General features: G+C 34.0%; 1 protein-coding gene across 1 annotated transcript in view; it reads left to right on the forward strand.

The window, feature by feature from the left end:
- The window catches only part of AGL (amylo-alpha-1, 6-glucosidase, 4-alpha-glucanotransferase), a 62,441-nt gene that overhangs the window by 23,385 nt on the left and 17,950 nt on the right, over positions 1-21,106 (forward strand). The window contains 15 exon segments of the mRNA XM_031457666.2: positions 921-1,044; positions 1,622-1,785; positions 2,066-2,167; positions 2,283-2,438; positions 2,540-2,690; positions 4,889-5,013; positions 5,102-5,214; positions 5,327-5,461; positions 7,866-7,996; positions 10,686-10,822; positions 11,085-11,218; positions 12,138-12,313; positions 15,232-15,334; positions 18,882-19,107; positions 20,320-20,431. Coding sequence (XP_031313526.2) covers positions 921-1,044; positions 1,622-1,785; positions 2,066-2,167; positions 2,283-2,438; positions 2,540-2,690; positions 4,889-5,013; positions 5,102-5,214; positions 5,327-5,461; positions 7,866-7,996; positions 10,686-10,822; positions 11,085-11,218; positions 12,138-12,313; positions 15,232-15,334; positions 18,882-19,107; positions 20,320-20,431 — 2,089 coding nt within the window.

Raw genomic sequence — 21,106 nt, forward strand, 5'->3', positions numbered from 1 at the left:
ATCTATTTCTTTCATTTTAAAGCATTATTATAATGTATATGTTTCAAGTCCTGTGATGAAATGTTGATTTGATTTGGAATTTAGTAAACATTAATTAAGGTGGTAGAACCTTTTTTAGCTTCAAAAAATGGCAGAGGTTTGTGTGTGTGTGTGTGTGTGCCTTTAGCAACAGCAAAAATAAAAAATCACTTGTAAGGTTGTTATAACATTATGGCAAAACAGAATATTAAAACTTAATATGCTTGATTTTAAGTTACAAAATCTTCTAGGAGCCTACTTGATAGAATTTCAAGTATTTTATTAACCTTTGTGCAAACATGATACTTTAAAAAAATTTTAGAACTAATCTGATTTCTGATTAAGATTAGGAGTTTATTATCATCTATAGGAAAAACTGGCTTCAGTCTAGTTAGACCTAAACTTTGCAATAACTAAATGGTTCACCAGCAGGTTATCATGAATGGCTTAGTCAAGTGCTTGGAAATTAATAGTATGAGGTATTAAAAACAAACACATGATAAGAGGTATTATCTGATAAGAGGTATTAAAAACAAACACATAAAACAGGGCAAAAGCCTAGCAGAATTGCAGTGTTATGGTTTACATTTTTTAATTTGACACTAACATTTTTCTTCCTTTTTTCTCCCTCTTGTGTCCCTATTTCTGCAAAATCTAATCTTCCTTTTAAACCGTTATATTCTCTTTTATAAATTTTCTTGTTTCCTGTGTGTATTGGTCTGTTTTATGTTTTCTTACATATGCACAATTAAATTTATCTGGAAATTCTTCTTGGATTTCCATTTTGTCTTGCTACATGATATTTTCCTATGTCACATCCATGCCTAGTCTTGCCTCCTCTCCTTCCCCACCACCATCTTGCTTTTCTCTGTCTGTTATCTTTGTGGCTGTGATTTTTGCAGTACATGTTGGATGCTGCTAGGAAATTGCAACCCAATTTGTATGTGGTAGCTGAACTCTTCACAGGAAGTGAAGACCTGGACAATATCTTTGTTACTAGACTGGGCATTAGCTCCCTAATAAGAGGTAAGCTTTTTGAAAGTGTATTTCCCATCTAAAGCTTTAGTTTTTGTTTAAAGAGATTAAAGGGCATTTAATGGCCTTATATACAATGTTTAATAATTTTCAGCATAGTTACTGTTCTTTTAAATATTCTACTCAAAATTTCCTAATATAACTCAGTCTGTTTTTATCAGTAAAAATTTCCACTTTGAATTAAAATATCTCATTTTAACCTGAAAGACCGTGGAATGATTCACCTATAAAATCATTTTTTTGTTGTTGAAAATATACAGATCTGTTTTTATCTTCTACCTGTATACATGATACAATTTTTAGATTTTTCTCCATAGATTTTATATAACAAACATCCCAAGAAACAGCATATGTTCCCTTTTACCTGCATGAGCCATTTCTCTGGTTAAGTTATAGAGAAGACCTTTTGTCACCTAAACTAATGGACATTTGTTTAAATGTTTAAAGCAGTTTTATTTTTAGTAATATTTGTGTTGTCTTTCCTTGAAAGTCAGTCATGATAAGAAATCTAACCTCTTCTTGGACATTCATAATGAAAATTGTTAGAATGTTCTGTAATGCTTTGCAGAGGCAATGAGTGCCTACAATAGTCATGAAGAGGGCAGATTAGTTTACCGATACGGAGGAGAACCTGTTGGATCCTTTGTTCAGCCCTGTTTGAGGCCTTTAGTGCCAGCAATCGCACACGCCCTGTTTATGGATATTACCCATGATAATGAGTGTCCTATTGTGGTAAGCATTGAATCTGTTTTTGTATTGCCTTATTTTGCTAAATGTTTTGATATTTAGCTCTCTGATGTTTAGGTGCAGTAATATCCACAATACTTCAGAATAATGCCTTAGATTTATAAGTGATTGTGAAAACAGTTTTTAGATGTTTTGTCATTAGTTTTAAAGCAAATGACTGTATCTTACAGAATGAATTTATGTAATTATCATTTTACGTAATTGTGCTATAGGATGGCATTTTGCACTTGAAAGAAAATAAACTTTTTTTTAAATTGTTTTCTAGCACAGGTCAGCGTACGATGCTCTCCCAAGTTCCGCAATTGTTTCCATGGCAAGTTGTGCTAGTGGAAGCACTAAAGGCTATGATGAATTGGTGCCTCATCAGGTCTGTTTACATGTTGTTTTTTAAAATCCACAAGGCCAACAACTCTGATCATTTTTACCAAAAGTTCTCATTGGAATTAAAGCACATTACATGGCTAAGTTTTAACTTTATGCAGATTTCAGTCGTTTCTGAAGAACGGTTTTACACTAAGTGGAATCCCGGAGCATCGCCGTCAAGTGCTGGTGAAGTGAATTTCCAAAGTGGCATTATTGCAGCCAGGTGTGCTATCAATAAACTTCACCAAGAGCTCGGAGCCAAGGGTTTTATTCAGGCAAGAAACTCCGTTTTCTGAGTTTCTCTCTTAAGGTTCGATTTTAGAGTTAAGTCTTTTCCAATTTGAGCACCAAGGTGTTTTCTCTTTCTGTTTCCCAGGTGTATGTGGATCAAGTTGATGAAGACATCGTGGCAGTAACAAGACACTCACCTAGCATCCATCAGTCAGTTGTGTCTGTGTCTAGAACTGCTTTCAGGAATCCCAAGACTTCATTTTACAGCAAGGAAGTGCCTCAAATGTGCATCCCTGGTAATGTGATCCAAAAAGATGCTGTGATTATATTATACTGTTAAATTGTTAATAGTAATAATAAGTATTATTAAATTGCTGTTACATATCATATATATTATAACACAGTGCAAGTGTAGGTGTAGTTGAGAAAAGAATTAGAAATTTTTGATAACGTATATTTTTACTACATGGAATGAAACCTGGAGAGAAATACTCTCAAATGTAACACTTTTTGTGTTGTGAAGTAATTTTGTTTTCATCTTAATACATTCCCTTATTTCTTAACTTGTATAAAATGAACATGTATTTCTTTTATATCCAGGAAAATGTATTTGTATATTCATGTGTTTGTATATATGTGTATATTCATGTGTGTGTCCAAGTGTTTTGTGTATGTGTATGCACATACACACATATATAAACCAAAGTGGAAAATAGTTTAAAATTTAAGACTCTTTATAATCCATCTTCATATACTTTCCTGGCCCTGTGTCACCCTACTGTTTCAGCCAAATAGATATTTTTACTGCTCTACAAGTAGTCTTACGTCCACTTACTTATGAATTCTTTACATCTTTCAAGGACTAAAGTTTCACCTCCTTTGAGAAGCTTTCTCTTAAGTACTCAGTGAACTCTCTGTCCTTTGAATAGATAGCAATTATAGTCTCTCTGTATCACTCTGACACTTAATTATAAAATACATCCTTGAGGTATGTCCTTATTATTGCTTGGCTTTTTTAGATGTGTGTATTTAATTTCCTTACTTATTATATATAATATATTATGGCATAACATGCGCCTTTGCATACAGCAACTGTCCAAGTCTGTTCTTTAAATGAGTGAATGAAGATTCTCATAAAAATCATCACATTCTAAATTGATTGCTCGTTGCTAAATATTCATAATTCTAATTTTTTTTAATTATCAACTTGAATAGCTTCAGGGTTAAATTTTTTTTAAACTGTTCACTAGTTCGTATTCAGTAATCTCATCTGATTGTTGCCAATGTCCACATGTAGTTTTTCGTGGCTTTACTCAGTGTATGCAGTAGTATCTCAGGGTTCTTTTTTTTTTTGGTCATTGCTCATCCTTAAAACATCTTCCATTTTGTCAGTCCACAAAATTGTTATTTTCATTATGTTAAATGTTTCATATTTTATTATGTTAGTATTCCATTTTTAGTATTTTTGGTATGTTTAGCAGTATTCCTTAAGATTTGAATATACACTAGGAATAATTTTTTTCTTTTGAACAATTTTCTTAGTACATATTTCCAAAAGTAGATTTCCTGATCAAAAGGTCTTTTATTGTCAAGTTAATAGCTTAAAGTTCATATTATTTAAATAATAAAATTGCAGTTTTATATATGCTTTGATCCAGCTGTTCTATTCCCAGGTATATATTTGAGAGACACTCCTGCGTTTCCATTAGGAAATATGCACAAAAATATTCACTGTAACGTTATTTATAATAGAGAAAAACAGTAGCAATGTTAACAAAATGAATGCATTTTGGTATATTCATACAGTGGAATACTGTTTAGCAGTTGAAATAAATGAGATAGAGCTAATAAACAGTATGAACAAAGCTAAAAAAATACAGTGTTTTCCAATAGAAAGGAAGTTGCAGAAGTGTATGTATAATTTGAATCCACTTAAATAAACTTGGAAATAGGGAGAATAGTGTATATTGTTTAGGGAAACATCCATATGTAGTAAAAATGCCCAGGGTCAATGAACACCAAGCTTCAGATAGTGGTTGCCTCTGGAGGGGAAATCAGGTACGCAGGGACATTGGTTGGATTTGAAATGTTTTCTTAAGTGAGGTAGTGGGATCTGGGTGTTTTAAATTTTTCCCTACCTTTTCTGTTTTTGAAATATTCCATTTTTTAAAATGTAAGCCTTTCAAGGGATTTTCTTGCTCTCCACCCAATATGAGGCAGTTTATGCATTGCTCCCCAGAGATAAGCCATTATTGCTTGATAAGATCTCTTTTCAAATAAAGCTTTGTTAATTAAGTTGTATTTAAAAAACAAAAAACAAAACATTGTGTGAAAATTACCATCTCAGGTAGAAGTATCTACTTTCTGACTTTTTTTTAATTAACTGATATTTCATGTTCAACTTTAAGGTAAATGACTTAAAACCCCTTTACCAGTTCTTTACTTCAGACAATTTAATATGAAATTTTGTTAAAAATTTTTATAATATTCCTAGGTAAAATTGAAGAAGTAGTTCTTGAAGCTAGAACTGTTGAGAGAAATACGAAACCTTATAGGAAGGATGAGAATTCAATCAATGGAATGCCAAATATCACAGTAGAAATTAGAGAACATATTCAGGTATTTGAGACTCATCTTACTACTGCGTTTCACATTTTAAGGTCATTAGAATTATTTATTGAACGGTTTTATGTAATTGTTTTTCAAGCTTAGTGAAAGTAAAATTGTTAAGCAAGCTGGAGTTACCACGAAAGGACCGAATGAATATATTCAAGAAATAGAATTTGAAAACTTGTCTCCAGGAAGTGTTATTATATTCAGGTATGTTAATGAGAGTTCAAACTGTTGACTTTACTTATATTTAGTTTATATACCTGTTAATTTTGAATAAATTACTCCTAAAAATCAACCATATTTTAATTAACATTTTCAGAGTTAGTCTTGATCCACATGCACAAGTCGCTGTTGGAATTCTTCGAAATCATCTGACACAGTTCAGTCCTCACTTTAAGTCTGGGAGTCTTGCTGCTGACAACTCAGATCCTATATTAAAAATTCCTTTTGCTTCGTAAGTATACCTTTATGGAGATCTGCCACTTTAAGCAGTTTTGAGAGTCCTCTATATCCTTGGGACCAGCAGTATGGGTATCACTTATTATTAACATTTTCTCCCATTGCTCTGTCATTTGTGTGCGTGTATGCGTGCATGCTCTCTCACTCATATGCTCTCTAGATAGACAGATAGCTGGGTGGGTAGGTAGGTAGGTAGGTAGATAGATATGCATACATGTATACATATACACACACATTTACATATCCATCTCTGTATGTACATGTCTCTATCTATACACTGACGCAATTTTTCTGAACTATGAGACTCAGTTGTTTATATCATACTCTTTACCACACCATTTTTTAATGCCAATGTATTATTCTAATATCTGACTATAACATAATTTATTTAATCAGTCTCCATTTTTTGGATATCTAAATTGCTCCCAATTATTCCCTATTATATGTGTCTTGGTATATTCATCTTTGCATAAATCCTTAGTTATTCCCTTACTAACCATTCCCTTGCTGGGTGGTACCATATAGTACTGAAGAGTATGGGTTTTGAAATTTGGGGCTGGGTTAAACTCCAGCTTCACCACTGTCAGTATGATCTTGGGCAAGTTATTTAGACTTCATTCATCTCAGTTCCCTCATCTGGAAGATGGGGCTTATAATAGTTCCTGCCTCTAGATTTTGTAAGGATTAAATTGGATAATGCATTTAAAGCACTTAACACAATTCATGGCACAAAATAAATGCTCAATATATGTTTGATACAATAAGTACTAGGATAAATTTCCAGGAATGGAATTTCTGGGTCAGACTGTCTATATGTCTGAAGCTTTTAAGACTGCCAAATCCAGAAAGATAATATAAATTAATATTTTCAGCTCTATGTAAAAGATCCCACTATCCCATATCCTTACCAATACTGAGGATATATTATAATTTAATGTTTAAGAGCATAGAGAATGGGACCAGACTACCTGAGTTTGAATCTAATTTCAGATGCTTATTAGCTGTAAGAAGTAAGACCTTGGCAAATTATCTAAGAGATGTAATTATAGTGACTCTCAGAACAGTGTTTGACACGTAATAAGTGATCAATAAGTGTTAACTATTACTAGTTAAATTGGTAAATATAAAATACTTTAAAATGATATCTAAATTTATCTTAAATATTAATTAAGCTAATTGTTCATCAGCCATTTGTATTTATTTAGTGAAATGTAATTTTACATATTAGCTCATTTTTCCATTCTGTTCAATTGTCTTCATTGTTTTATAAGAGCTTTTATTAATAAGGATCTTAACTCTTTTAAATCATACTTAGAAGTTACATTCTAAAAAAATCTGTGATGAAGCAGTTTTGTGTTTCTATGGAACGTTTATAAAATGCACATTCCTTATCAGAACCACTCAGGTTATCTGGGGCAAGGCCAAGAAATCTGCATTTCAGTAAGCTCTCCAGGAGTTCGCTGGCCATATGTTGAAAAATACTGCACTAGAATGGAGTTGGCACTGAGACTGCTGATAGAGACGACTCACTCTTGACTTACAAATTGCAGAGGAAGGGTCAGTTCCAGCTGTGAGGAGGAAGGCTAGCACAGAGGGAACAAAGCACAGCTGAGTTTTCTAAGTTGAGCTAAAACTAAAAGAGAAGAGAGTGTATTCAAGAGATGTAGCCAGTAGTATAAAATGAAGTCACCTGAGCAGTTAGCAAATGAAGTAGAGTTTCAGTTGCATTCAGTGTGGTCGCTTACATAACCTCACTGCTAACTGAACAAAGAGATACCAAGGCCATGATAGTGAGACACTTCCTTCTGATCTTTATTAAGAAGCATCTTTATCTAAGAAAATCTGGTTTCTTGAATAACCAAGCTGAAGAACAAGGCAGTCTGAGGAGAGGAAAGAAGGAAAAGGAAAGAAATACAGCAATTGAGTGCTACATGATTTCTAAGGGGTTAACTGACTTTTGATTGTCCTTTTACTGGTCCTTGGATGATTAATTTGAGTTTAGGATAATTAATATAAAAGTGTTTGATGGCGCACCTAGGAGAATATAAAGGAGGGAAAAAACTTGAGTTAGAACTAGAAAGATTAAAAACACAGATTTATAAGATAAAGAATATAGCAACCAAAAGATTTTTCCAATGTACTTCTAATTTGTACGATTTGGCACTTGATTATTTCTTTGGTTTGAAAGAAATGTTACTCCTAATTGAATTGTTAGCATGTTTGTCCTTTAATTATTATTTATAATGTATTTTGTTTATAATGTATAGTGTAATGCTGAGTTCCTAAAACATACATTGCTAAAACATTTTATGGTTATGATTCAGATTTTCTTCTTCATTTTTGAGAACAAGTAAATTTTCAGTATATTTACCCAGTTTTCTTTATTTTCCAATTTTTAGTATTGCTTCTAAATTAACTTTGGCTGAGGTAAATCAGGTGCTTTACCGATGTGAATCAGAAGAACAGGAAGATGGCGGAGGATGCTACAACATACCAAACTGGTCATCCCTTAAATACGCAGGTCTTCAAGGTGAGCAAGTGTAAGAATGGCTAATCTTTCCAGGGGTTTTCTTAGGGTCTTATGGTGTCTTCCTTATAGAAATAAGATATGGTCTCAGAGTTCGTCTGCTTGGGTTCAGATTATGGCTCTGCTACCTAATCATTGGCCTCTGGCAAGTAACTTAAATTCTCTGTGCCCTGATTTCTGCCTTTACAAAATCTGAATAATATTGTCTAATTTATAGACTTTTATGAGGATTAAGTGAGATTATCCATTTGGGTTCCAAATGGGACTGGGTTATAAACATATTCATCTTTTTCATCTAATTAGAATTATCTTTTTGCTGCGTATTTGTTTTATCCTACAAAAGGAAGTTTTAGTAAAATATTCTGTAGTTGTAGTTGCAAAGTGGGATACAGGAACTAAACATTAACTATCAGTCTAATTCATTTGGTTGGTAATATTATCTTAGATTTTTCTGTAGGAAATTTGATTTATTGCACATGTATTCCTGGTTCATTTAGTTTCCCACTTACCAAGCCTCCTTTTCAACTCTTCATTTCTTTGTTCATCTAAACCATCTTTAAGGGCCAGTTCTGTTCTTACATCTCTTATTGGCCCATGGAACTTATTGCCTTATTTTAGAAATTTGTGTAATTTTTTTATGAATCTTTATTATTGTGATTAAAAAATAGGCTTTAGAACCACACTCCCTGGGTTTCACTGACTACTATATAACTATGTGGTAAATTCTGTGGCTCAGTTTTCTCATCTGTAAAATGGAGATAAAAATAGTACCCACCACAGCAGGTTACTGTTACAATTGAATAAATTAATACATGTAAAGTACTTAGATAATGCTTAGTTCATAGTAAGTGTTCAGTGATTATTAGCTTTAAAACTCCACTAAGTAGACTGTACCTTGAGAAGGAATAATGTTTGCATTTGAGGGGATTCTTGTTTTTAGCTTTCATACTTTCTACAAAACCAAGCATATAAGAGGCTCTCAGTAAAATTGTTTAAGACTTTTTGTGCTTATAACTTTTTTTTTCTCCAATATTCTCATTTTCAACACAAAATGTTTTCTGCTCTGAGTAATAAATAAATGTGTATGTTACCAGTCTTAAGCAGATCTCTGCTGAGCTGTTAAACTCCTTCTACTTGACTGAAAAAACCATACTTTAGTGAATTTTTTTCTGGCCTTTATGTTTTGTAAAGTTAAGTCTAATTCTTTACGGATTCTCTTTACCTTCCCCTGAAATGATCTTTCTCATTCTTTCTAAATATAATTGCCCTTACCTGATTTATTTTTCGATCTCTGCCAGTCCCTTTTCCCTCTGGCAGTTTGATATTTCCAGCAGTCACCTGATGTTTCCAGCAGGCTGTTAATAGCAACCTCAGATTAAATTACACTTAACCATTTCACTGACATTTCTCTCCTCTACCCCTTTCCTACTCCTTATAACAATACATATTCAGTCATGTTGGAATCCAGGAATCCATTTTTGGTTCTGCCTCTTTCATCCTCAACATTCAATCAATAATTATGACTTCTAGATTTTTTTCTGTATTCTCTTTTGGCATACCATCTCCTTTTTATTTCCGCAGTTACCATCCTATTCTGGGACTAACTTCTGTCAACAAAGCCAACTAAGCAGTCTTCCAACCTCTTGCCACCTCTTCCACCAATCGTACTATCCCATCAGTCGTCAGACCTGTCTTCAAAACACTGCTCCGTCATGTCTCTCCATTATTCAATAAGTGGAACTAACATTTACTGAGCAGTATTTCCCTTCCTTGATAATGCTGGCACATTTGTAGAATATTATTTTATACTGTCTTGTTTTCTATCCTTTTTTATGTTTTGAGCCTTGTTTCCCAAAGATTATAAGCTTCTTGAGGGAAAGGACAATCTCTTAAATTTATATATTTATTTTTTAATTTCTCAAAACATGCTATATACACAGTAAAATTAATTAAATTCTAACTAAATAAATGCATCTGAATGAAGTGAGTGAAACCAGTATAATTTTTTAAGGTGGAAATAATTACTTTATTGAGTAATGAAAGAAGTGCTATTGCTCTGTCATTGAAATAACAGAACGTGCTGTGTGCACACAGGAATTCTGATGTTTCTACTTGAGTGTTACTTGAGGAGAGGCCTGTGTATCTCATTTTGATACTTCATTTAGTTCCGAGGACCTCCTATTATATTTCAAAGGTCCTTTCCAAAACAGACTTTATTCTTATTGTCACTGTAGGTGCTCTTGCTGTCTCTGAAACCAATTCTGTGATTTTCTTAAATCTTGCCTGAATATTAATATTTCATCACCACCTTTCAGCTGTGAAAAGACACAGACTTAACAGTTCTCTTCCCCCAGATGCCTTAGGGCAGGGAAGTTATGCCAGTCTCTTTTGAATGTTGCAATATTAAAATCCGAAAGAGCAAGACCAAGCCCCAGAAGACAGGAATCTTGGGAAAGCTCTGCATGGCTCCTGTGACAGCAGGCCCCTTCAGTATGCCTTTGTATCGTGGTCTAAGCCAGTGCTGCCACACTCACCGCCAGCCGTGGGAAGTGCCAACGTGGACTGTGCAGCTATGTGTCTGCCTCTCTATGTGTTCACCCCAGATCACTAGAGACCAGCAGCAGCCCAGAATATGAGAACAAATTTCCTCTGTCAGTGATGAAATTTGCATGATATTTCTCTGCATTTTCAGGATTAATGTCCGTATTGGCAGAAATAAGACCAAAGAATGACTTGGGGCACCCCTTCTGTGATAATTTGAGATCTGGAGATTGGATGATTGACTATGTCAGTAATCGGCTTATTTCACGATCAGGAACTATTGCTGAAGTAAGTAAAGCTGTATTGTAGTCCCCAAAAAAGGGCACAGTACAAACTGTATTACCATGTATAATGCTTGCATTGTGTTCTGATCTGAAAAATTGTTTTCTAACCTGTAACATTTTCCTCCCTTAATCGTCTTTCAGTTCTAATAAGTGAAAATCGGTTGATAGATTACTAGGTAGTAGAGTTGCATGTTGGGATTTAGCTCTTAAAATACACCCAGCCTGTAAACACACCAAATTAACTTTTAAAATTATTTTTATAACAGGTTGGTAAATGGTTGCAGGCTATGTTCTTCTACCTGAAGCAGATCCCACGTTACCTTATCCCATGTTACTTTGACGCTATATTAATTGGTGCATACACCACTCTTCTGGATGTAGCATGGAAGCAGATGTCAAGGTATATCCAGCAAAGCTTGAGTAAATAGGCATGTTTGTGTAGAAGTCATATACGGAGTCAGTTTATACACACTCTTAAAAGACCTGAACATGAAGGAATTGTCGTACGTGCATAGAGCTGAAAAAGTTGATAAGTGGATAGTGAATTTATTAGCATCCCTTAATCCAGAACATACAAAAACAAACTTAGATATTAAAATCTATTCTATAAAGCTAAAAAACATGTTGATGGGAAAATTTAGTTTTATATTATCTGTTTCTGTTTATTCCTTGACTTGTTAAGTTAATGGATATAATTTTTAGAAGATACATATACTTTTCTTTTTCTAATTTTTCATCAAGAGAAGAAATATTTTGCTATGAAGAAATATTTTATTATGAATGAAATTTGCCTTTATTGGTGAATTTCCCTAAAATGAAACTGCAGGTTGGAATGTACCAGTGAAGAACCACCAAATTGATTTGAACATAGTCTCTGAAAGAACAAAACTTCAACCCTACCATTTGTGTTCCAACAGGCTAAAGCCAGCTAGAAAACTGGGTGAAATGAAAGCAATTCTGACATCTTAACCAAATTGAAAATGTGGTTTATCTGATATTAGTGTTGTTATACACTATACTATATACAGAGAGACTTTTTTAAGGGAAGAAACCAAATAAAATAATGTTGCTAAAAATTTTTGAATCAATAGGTGTAAAATTTCAGTTGTGCAAGATGAACAAATTCTAGAGATCTGCTGTACAATGTTAGACCTGTAAATAACAATATTGTATTGTACTGTTAAAAACCTGTTAAAGAAGGTAGATCTCAAGTTAGGTGTTCTTACCACAATGAAATATTTTAAATAAATAAATGAATGAATAATAAAAATGTTTGTATTTCGACACATAATATTTTGAACTCCATCACTTTGTTGCAGCTTTATTCAGAATGGTTCTACCTTTGTGAAACACCTTTCACTGGGTTCAGTCCAGATGTGTGGAGTAGGGAAATTCCCTTCCCTGCCATTGCTTTCACCTGCACTCACGGATGTACCATACAGACTGAATGAGATCACAGGACAGAAGGAGCAATGTTGTGTGTCTTTAGCTGCAGGTGAGAAATTATGTACAAGGTTAAAATGTGTAAGTCAGCGTTATTCAAAGAGGAAAATGATTATTTTTTAAAAACTTATGATGTCATCCAAGATTCTATGTTACTGCCTAGTAACATTTCATATATATTCACTTGTAAAAGTAATAACCATGTTTACTATTTAATTATCACTGTGCACCAGACATGTATTTATGTGCATTTTTTTATTGTTGCTAGTCAGTCCTTTTCTTCTGCATGTTTATTTTTTCCAACTCTTGACATTTTGCATTTTTTAATCAAATTTGTTTTGCTACCCTTTTCCCATTACATGATACTTTTTTCCCCCAATTTTAAAAATTAACCTATTAATTACCAAGAGATAATCTAAAGGTCCTCTGCAAGTTACAAACACAAAACAAATGTTAAATAATTTTTATTATGTTTCTAACTGCAGTCAAATGCTTTCTCTATTGGTATCATTTCCTACAAGTAGATTTAGAACCTGAATCAAGTAACAAATCTAAATATAAACAAAATAGGCTTTTGTTTCCTTTTTAATAAATTTCAAGCTAAAGTTAAGAACTTTCCAAACTAAGTTGAAAACTACCAAATTACAGGATGAAAATAATAGTGTTATCTGTGTGATTTCCTGTTTACCCTTAAATTTGCATTTGCTCAGACCAAGAAAAAAGACTTAGTGGGACCCAACAACTAAAAAAGAAATTAACTTTTTATTTAGAACGATCATATGACGCCTCTGAATGTTTTAAATATATAATTGTGTTTTAGATCCTCACTCAACTATTTTATCTCCTTGCGGTACTTTCTCCTGTAAATCCATGCAGATAGTCATAAAACTGAACAGGACCATTGTGGAAAAAAGTTAATATGCAGAATTTGATTTTAAAGCCTATTGTTTAGAACCCTATTACATAAAATAGTGATCTCAACATTTTTTATTATTCATTGCTATTGTTAAACACTCTCAAAATAAATATGCCGATGTATCATAAATGATACACTGATATAAGTTATGATATTTGGCATGCTTACATATCAGGTACAATATAAAACAAAAATAGACCTGTAAAAAGGTAAGTTTATAAATATAAATAGATGTTCTTATATTTCCTTCTCACATCCCAAGGGAATTTTGTATACTCCATACTAATAAAATACAGGACTGTCCTCAGATTTGCAGATAGATTTTTAAACGAATACAAAGGCCAGGAAAATCTACCTTTGGTGACAGTGGTACAAAAATGTATATAATTATAAGCTTTTATAATAATTGACAAGGTAGAAATCACTCAGAAGAGACATGATCTGTAAGTCATACACTCTTAGAGGTCAAAAAGTTAATGCAAACATTTCCACACATCAGTGCTAGAAATTTTATAGTTTTGATTTTTTATAGTTTTTACCCATATTTTAGGGCATGCCAACTCAAACTCACCTTTGAATGTATCTCTACTTACAATTTATACAAGGTGTTAAACGGGTTAAAGTACCGGGATGTCTGTGCGGCTCAGAGTGCTGTGTGTGTATGTGTTAGCTGCTGTCCTCCACATCGTCATCAAAATTATCATCAGCGACTGCATGTAAACTGCACATATCAACCATGTATAAGCAACACATAAAGTGTTCAGGGAAATTTGGTGTCATTATTTGGGAGGCAATATAGAAAGAAGTGTCGGATGTTACCTTTCGTTCTGATCTTTCTTAACAGAAGGACATAATGTCTTTCTCTAAGGCGAAGACCCAGTAAGCAGAAGTTTAAACTGTGAAGTATTGCCTTAATTTTTTTAATCTTAGTCAAATTCTTTCACCTCTCAATTTACCTTTTATAATTAATCTTTCATTTCATTCACTTAGTAAGTCTTTATAGTGAAAAGCTGTGTACCAGTTACAGTTTTCAGTGATGCACTTTGGTAAATAAGGCGAACGAGGTTTCTGTTACCATGATTATTATTTTCTACTGGGGAGAGGCTTCATTCAACAAACCAGAAAACAAACAAGATAATGTCAAATGGTGTTAAATGCTTAGAAAATAGTCATGAGTGGATGCTGTGAACATTTTATTTATGTCCTCAGTTCTCCCTTCCTAAAGTACTATTACATTTATTCTTTAACACAGTTTTTTTTTTTTGAGTTAAATGCTAATTTCCATTGCTTTACTTTCCTACTGATTATTGGTTTTAATACAAGTACAGATTACAATTGTGTTTTTTTCATGATTTATAAGAAACCAAACTGAATCTAAAAGTAAAATTTTAGACTTTATCCATCATTCACCCTATTTTATTTCAAGCATAAAGGGTGCAGTTACCTAGAATGTTCAAGTTATTTGGCATCTGAAATCCTTGTTTTCATCTGTAAAAACTGTTTCTGGCTAACAAGCTGTAATGGTTTTAAGTTGTTTTAAATTAATGGGAAATTTTATAATAAAGTAACTCTAGAGTGATAGGTTAATAAACAATTATGTATCATTAAGGTAATCATCTCATATTTAGATTAATTTGTTGGCTTCAAATTACAGGTAGACCCTTTTCAAATATATCATTACAATTATACTAAATGTTTCTTTGAATGTTAAATATTTGACCTCTGATTTTAATCTTTAATTTATTAAAAGAATGTTTATCTGTGTTTAAAGACTCGCACATTCAAATCAGTTCAGATAAGCATCATTCTGTAGCAGTGGTTCTTAATCTCTCTTAGGTCACAAATTCCTTTGAGTCAGATGTGATTATGGAACCTCATCACACAAAGGTTGACATAAGTATAGCCATACAATTTGAGGATAATTTAAGAGGGTTTGAACACTCTTTATAGCTCATCCTTGACCCCCAAGTTTAGAGCAGCCCATCTGTAGTAATGGAATTCATAGGCTTGTGTATATTAAGATTAATATGTTACTTTGTTATGTTTTCTGCTAGGCTTGCCTCATTTTTCTTCCGGTATTTTCCGCTGCTGGGGAAGGGACACTTTTATTGCGCTTAGAGGTCTACTACTGATTACTGGGCGCTATTTGGAGGCCAGGTAGGAGATCTCTGAAAAGTTGCAATGCAAGTTTGTATCTGAATGTTTTTCACATGCTCATCAAACTTTCCTTCTTGTCCATCTATTCGCAACAGTTGGGAGGTATGTTTTCCTTGCATGTGTTTTTTATTTTATTTTTTATATGTTCATTTAATAGGGTCATAGAATTTCAAACAAGTGAAAATCTTTGAAGTTACTAAGTTCTAGTCCTTCATGTACAGATCCTCAGCATTTGCTACTTTATTTTAAGTAAAACTAAAAAATGTATAACTGTGTCACTTAATTACTCACTAAATAGTAAAATTTCCATGCCTGAATTAAGTATAAGAACTCAGATGAACTTTTAGGTAAAATTTGAAAGTCTACCATTTTTTGTTCTTCTATAATGAAGGTATTGCCGTCTCTTTGATGGAGCCCTGTAGAAAGAATTATAATACCAGGTTTTCTTCTTTCAGTTTTCAGACCTCATAACCTCCAGTTTTAGGTTTTCTAGTCTTAAAATGATATATTCTTTTTTTAATTAATTTAGTTTTTAATTTTAAATAACACCTAAAGATTGGATATAATAGCTTCCTCCTGTATAGTAGATTTTCCCCTTTTCATAATCCTGTTACAAACCTGAATAGTAAAAATATTAACCTCAAAATTTTATGATGGTCCTTTTGACCCAATGAAAATGGTGTTTTCTTATGTCACAATAATAGGAGAATTTATCAGAGGTAGAAAAGAAAGGCACTACAGCAGTGCTCTACAGTGTTCCACAAATCAACAGTGTCACCATCATCTGAGAACTTGTTAGAAATGCCAGTTCTCAGTCCCTGTGAGGGGCCTCCTGAATCCAAAAAACGTGAGTTGGACAGAGTTGGCAAGCAGAAATCTGTATTTTCACAGGGGCTCCAGGTGATTTTCAGTAGCCTAATACTAAAGTTTGAAAGCACTGCTCTACAAGTTAAAACTTGTAGCATATGATACATTATATACTATATATATATCAAATATATAATACCTTTATATTATATAATATGTATATATCATATAATACATTTATATGATACGATACCATATAAATACATAATACATATATATTTATATGATACCTTGTCTTGATGTCACCAGAAAAATAAGTGGAGGTTTGCCTCTTCAAATGATAAAAGTTTTATTTTCAGTCCTTTTAAAATTGGAAATTTCTAAGTGAGCATCTGAAAGGCATTGCATTCTTCCCTACTAACCAAATATAATAAGACCTTTTCTTATTGACTTAAGATACCACTATGGGGCTGTAGAAATTTGGGAGTCTGTGTGCCTCTTCTGCCCCGAAATGACCATGGTTAAGAAGTAGAAAGTGGATGGTCAGAAGCAGAGTATAGTGCTTAAGAACTTGGGTTTGGGCCAGACTGCCAGGTTCTAATCTTTGTTCCAGCTGATAAATTATTTATTATTTTTTATTATTATTATTGATTTATTTTTCATGCTCTCTAGAATGGTATAGTAATTAACCTTACAGGATTTTTTTGAGGATTAAATGAGCTAATACAGTTAAAATGTCTAGAACGGTGTTTGCCACATGCTAAGCATTCCATAAATGTTCATTTTTTAAGTAATTATTATTTTTCTCATTGTTTTCTGAGCTCCCAATTATCACTTCCAGGCACTGTCAAAAATTTCTGCTTCTAAATTTTCCATATGACTGTCTAGATCAAGCGTCAGCAGGCTGCGACCTGTCACTTGTTTTGTATGACCTTCGAGCTATGAATGGTTTTTACCTTTTTAAAGATAGATGTACAACTGCATGACTATGCTGTACACCAGAAACTAACACAACACTGTAAATCAAATATACTGCAGCTAAAAAAAAGGGTCACTAAGATCCCATCCACCTTAAGCTATTCCATAATTAGTGCAAAATTTAAAAATAAAGATCTTTTATTTTAAAAAAGTTATTTAAAAAAGAATAATGCATGACTGAGACCATATATGGCCAACAAAGCCTAATTTAATTTACTGTCTGGCCCTTTACAAAAAAAGTATGCCTATCCCTAATCTAGATGATTCCCAGGGGATATTGTGTTTGTTAGGGTAGTGCTAGCTGCAGTGAATTATAAACTCTTAAATTTCAGTGGCTCTTCACAAATGAAATTTATTTCTTGCTTCCGGTCCTATATGGGTGTTCAGGAGGCAGCTTTGTGCATACAGATTCAGAGATACAGGCTTCTTCCTCTTAAGGATATACCATCTTCCAGGGCCTCTGAGTTCTCTCCGGTCAGCTGGCCAAAAGGGAAAGAGCCTGGGGAGAACACACCTGTCCCATGCACTTAACATCCATTGGTTCCATTCAGAGTGTTTTGCTGTAGAACACAGTCATCTAGCCATAGCCAGCTGTCAGATAGGTTGGGAAGTGCGGGAACGCCATTTTGGTGGGCACGTGGCTATCTCTACCACAGATCATTCCACTTCCTCCCTCTGAAGAGCTGATCATGGACAGAGGACTTTTTATTCAACTTTCACATGTGTATCGTGTTCTAGATAGTTAAGATTGCTAGCACTCTGACCTCTTATTAATCGGAAGTGTCACTGTCCATACTAACGCTTTTGTACTGTAGAAAATAAAAAGTTCCTTTTATGCTGTTATTTAAGAGATGGGCATTAAACTGATACATACAATTAAATTTCTAAATGGTTTGGCTAAAAAGCACTGAGGCGGAGAAATTTTAAATGACTTTTCCAAGGCCATACAGATAGCAATGCTGTATTTTTTTCATTTTATTTTTTATTGAAGTGTAGTTGATTTATAATGTTCGTTTCAGCAAAGTGATTCAGTTATACATATACATACCTATAGATATATATTTTTCCAATTCTTTTCTGTTACAGCTAATTATAAGAAATTGAATATAGTTCCCTGTGCTATACAGTAGGTCCTTGTTGTGTGTCTATTTTATATACAGTAATATGTATTTGTTAATCCCAAACTCCTAATTTATCACTTCCCCCCACTTTCCCCTTTGGTTACCATAGTTTGTTTTCTGTGTCCATGGCAACACTGTTTTTAAATCTGTCTTCTTATTTCTCAGTTTGATACTCATTTTAGAATGCTATGCCATCTTACAAAGTTGTCATTTGGTATATGATTTTAGAATAACACTTTAAAAAATAAAATATTCTCCACCAGTTTTTGAAAATGAATTATGTTTTTCAAGGTCAGCTTTTACCCATTTATTTTCTTAGATGTTTGTTTTATTCTTGGTATCTGCTCTTTAAAATAATAAAGTTCAGTTCTTACTCAGATTTTGAAATACCCAAGATTGAAAAAACTATACCAGAGAGGGCAAGTCACACAGAGTGTTAAGAGAAGAAGACAGAGCCAGGGTCAAGGTTTCTGACTTTCACAGTGCCTGTTCTACGTTATGATCACTTTCTACATGAAAATACAGAGAAATAAGGGCAGAAGAGAGATGCATCCAGTGGTCACCAAAAGTGAATTTCTTGTCTTCAATTTTTTAAGTGGTTGTTTTCATGTCAAATGATTCACCTGATTCTGTTGTTTTAGGAATATTATTTTAGCATTTGCGAGTACCTTGAGGCACGGTCTCATTCCTAATCTCCTGGGTGAAGGAACTCATGCCAGATACAATTGCCGGGATGCTGTGTGGTGGTGGCTGCAGTGTATTCAGGATTATTGTAAAATGGTTCCAAATGGTATAGACATTCTCAGGTGCCCAGTTTCCAGAATGTACCCTACAGATGATTCTGCTCCTTTGTCTGCCGGCACACTGGTAAAGATCATTTCTTAAAATAATTTTTTTCTTGTAAAATGGCTTTTAGCTTCTAATATAAAAATACATGTAATTAGGAATCTGAATCTTAAGCATTCTTCATATTGGTATTTCTTTAGGACCGCTGATATTATGAGAAATTGCTGAGAAAAGACTTACTCCTTGCCTAAAAAGCTTGCAACATGGTAGAGGAGGTGATGGGTATATTGTATGGGCATTGCAGAAAGAGGCGTATGGGAAGTGCTGTGCAGTATCATAAAGGGAAGAGAGATGACCTAATAGGTGGGTCTCAGGGAGGACCTCAGAAAGTAACTAAAATTCCACCTAAACTGAACCTTAAAAGGCGCGTAGGATTTCAGCAGAGGTGAGGGAAGCTGTGGGAAGACATTAAAGATGAAAGGGACAATGAAGTGCAGGTGGATTGCGGCACAGTGTGGGGCATACTGCTCAGTCTAGCTTGGCTTTTTGTGTGGGGCAGCTGCAGGGAAGTAAGGAAGTGTGGAATGGGCGGCCCAGGTTGCGGGGAACGTTGGCTGCCAGTCCAGGGAGTTCAGAGTTTATCTTATGAGCAGTGCAGAATGAAGAAACATTTTTAAGTGTTTCCTTCCCGGTCAAGAATGTACAGGAATGTTGTCTTTTTGCCGCTTGTGATCTGCCTTTATGTTGTGGTTTGTTATAGAGGTGTGAGGGGCCTCTAAGCTACTTACGGGCTTGTAGATTGATGTCCCTATGATGTTTACATCATGAAGTATTCAAAGAATATTTGTCCAAAACATTTTTAACCTAAAGTAAATTACCGTTTTAGTACATAACGTATCCCCATTGCTACATATGTGGATGAGTTAGAACAGCAATGCTGATTTAAAATTCAGATTTCTGTATAACAAGCTATTTCATTTATTAGCTGAACTATTCACTTTAATACAAACTATGCGAGCTCACAAGATTTGTTTTCATATGTCAGCAAAATTACAAATTACTTCATGTCACAGAAATGTACAGTCAAAACTACAGTCTGTTAATTATTCATATGCCAGATTCATACTGTATTACATGATGTATAGGAGCTGCTTCCTTCCCCAGTTCCACCCCTTATCTCCATTTCCCCCTAAGGGAAAATATATGTTTTCACAGCACTTCAGTTGTGGGATGTGGGGGAAGATAAGAAAATGTAATTTCTAATAGAGGTAACGTTCATTATGTCTCAAACAGGATCAGCCGTTGTTTGAAGTAATACAGGAAGCCATGCAAAGACACATGCAGGGCATACAGTTCCGAGAAAGGAATGCCGGTCCGCAGATAGATCGGAACATGAGGGATGAGGGTACGTAACTTTCGGTGCACAGTAAGGATTTGCCGAGGAGATGAAATTAAACCTTCTCATGGTTCACTACCTAACAGATAGTTATTTGTGTGTAAAACTTCAGAATATAATAATAAAAAAGATGAAGAGAGTTTCTGATCTCACCTGTTTGAGTTTCTAGAGGAAAGATAAAATGCCAGTGTGAAAGATAATTGTGGAGGTTGCATTTAGAGCCATAATAATAATTGCTAATAACTGAAGTGCCTACTCTGTGCGAGGCATTGTGCTAACTACTTTCCTTGTATTATTCCCACTGAACACTCGCAGGAACACTGGAGATGCATTACATTGTTCCCATTTTTACTGATAAGGTGACTGAAGCAGAGTAGCTCGCTTCACACACACACACACAGCTGCTAAGTGGCTGAGCTAGGACTTCACAGTTTGTCTGTCTGTATAATCTAGGCTCTTATAAAATACTTTTTGTAAAGAGGTTTATTCGTATACAGAGTTAAAATAGACATACTTTTTTAACCTCTTTGAAGTTCATCATATTCCTATTTTTATGGCACACTGTCATCATTAGCCAATGCAAGGCTAACGTTAATTTGTTTCATTTTATTACCCATTCCCGTTAGAGACATTCCAGTGGGTTTGTTGTGTATTCACTATTGTCGTGTGAAACATTTATTGCTG

The sequence above is a fragment of the Camelus dromedarius genome, chromosome 9 (genome assembly GCF_036321535.1).
Source record: "Camelus dromedarius isolate mCamDro1 chromosome 9, mCamDro1.pat, whole genome shotgun sequence".
In the NCBI taxonomy this organism is placed as follows: Eukaryota; Metazoa; Chordata; class Mammalia; order Artiodactyla; family Camelidae; genus Camelus; species Camelus dromedarius.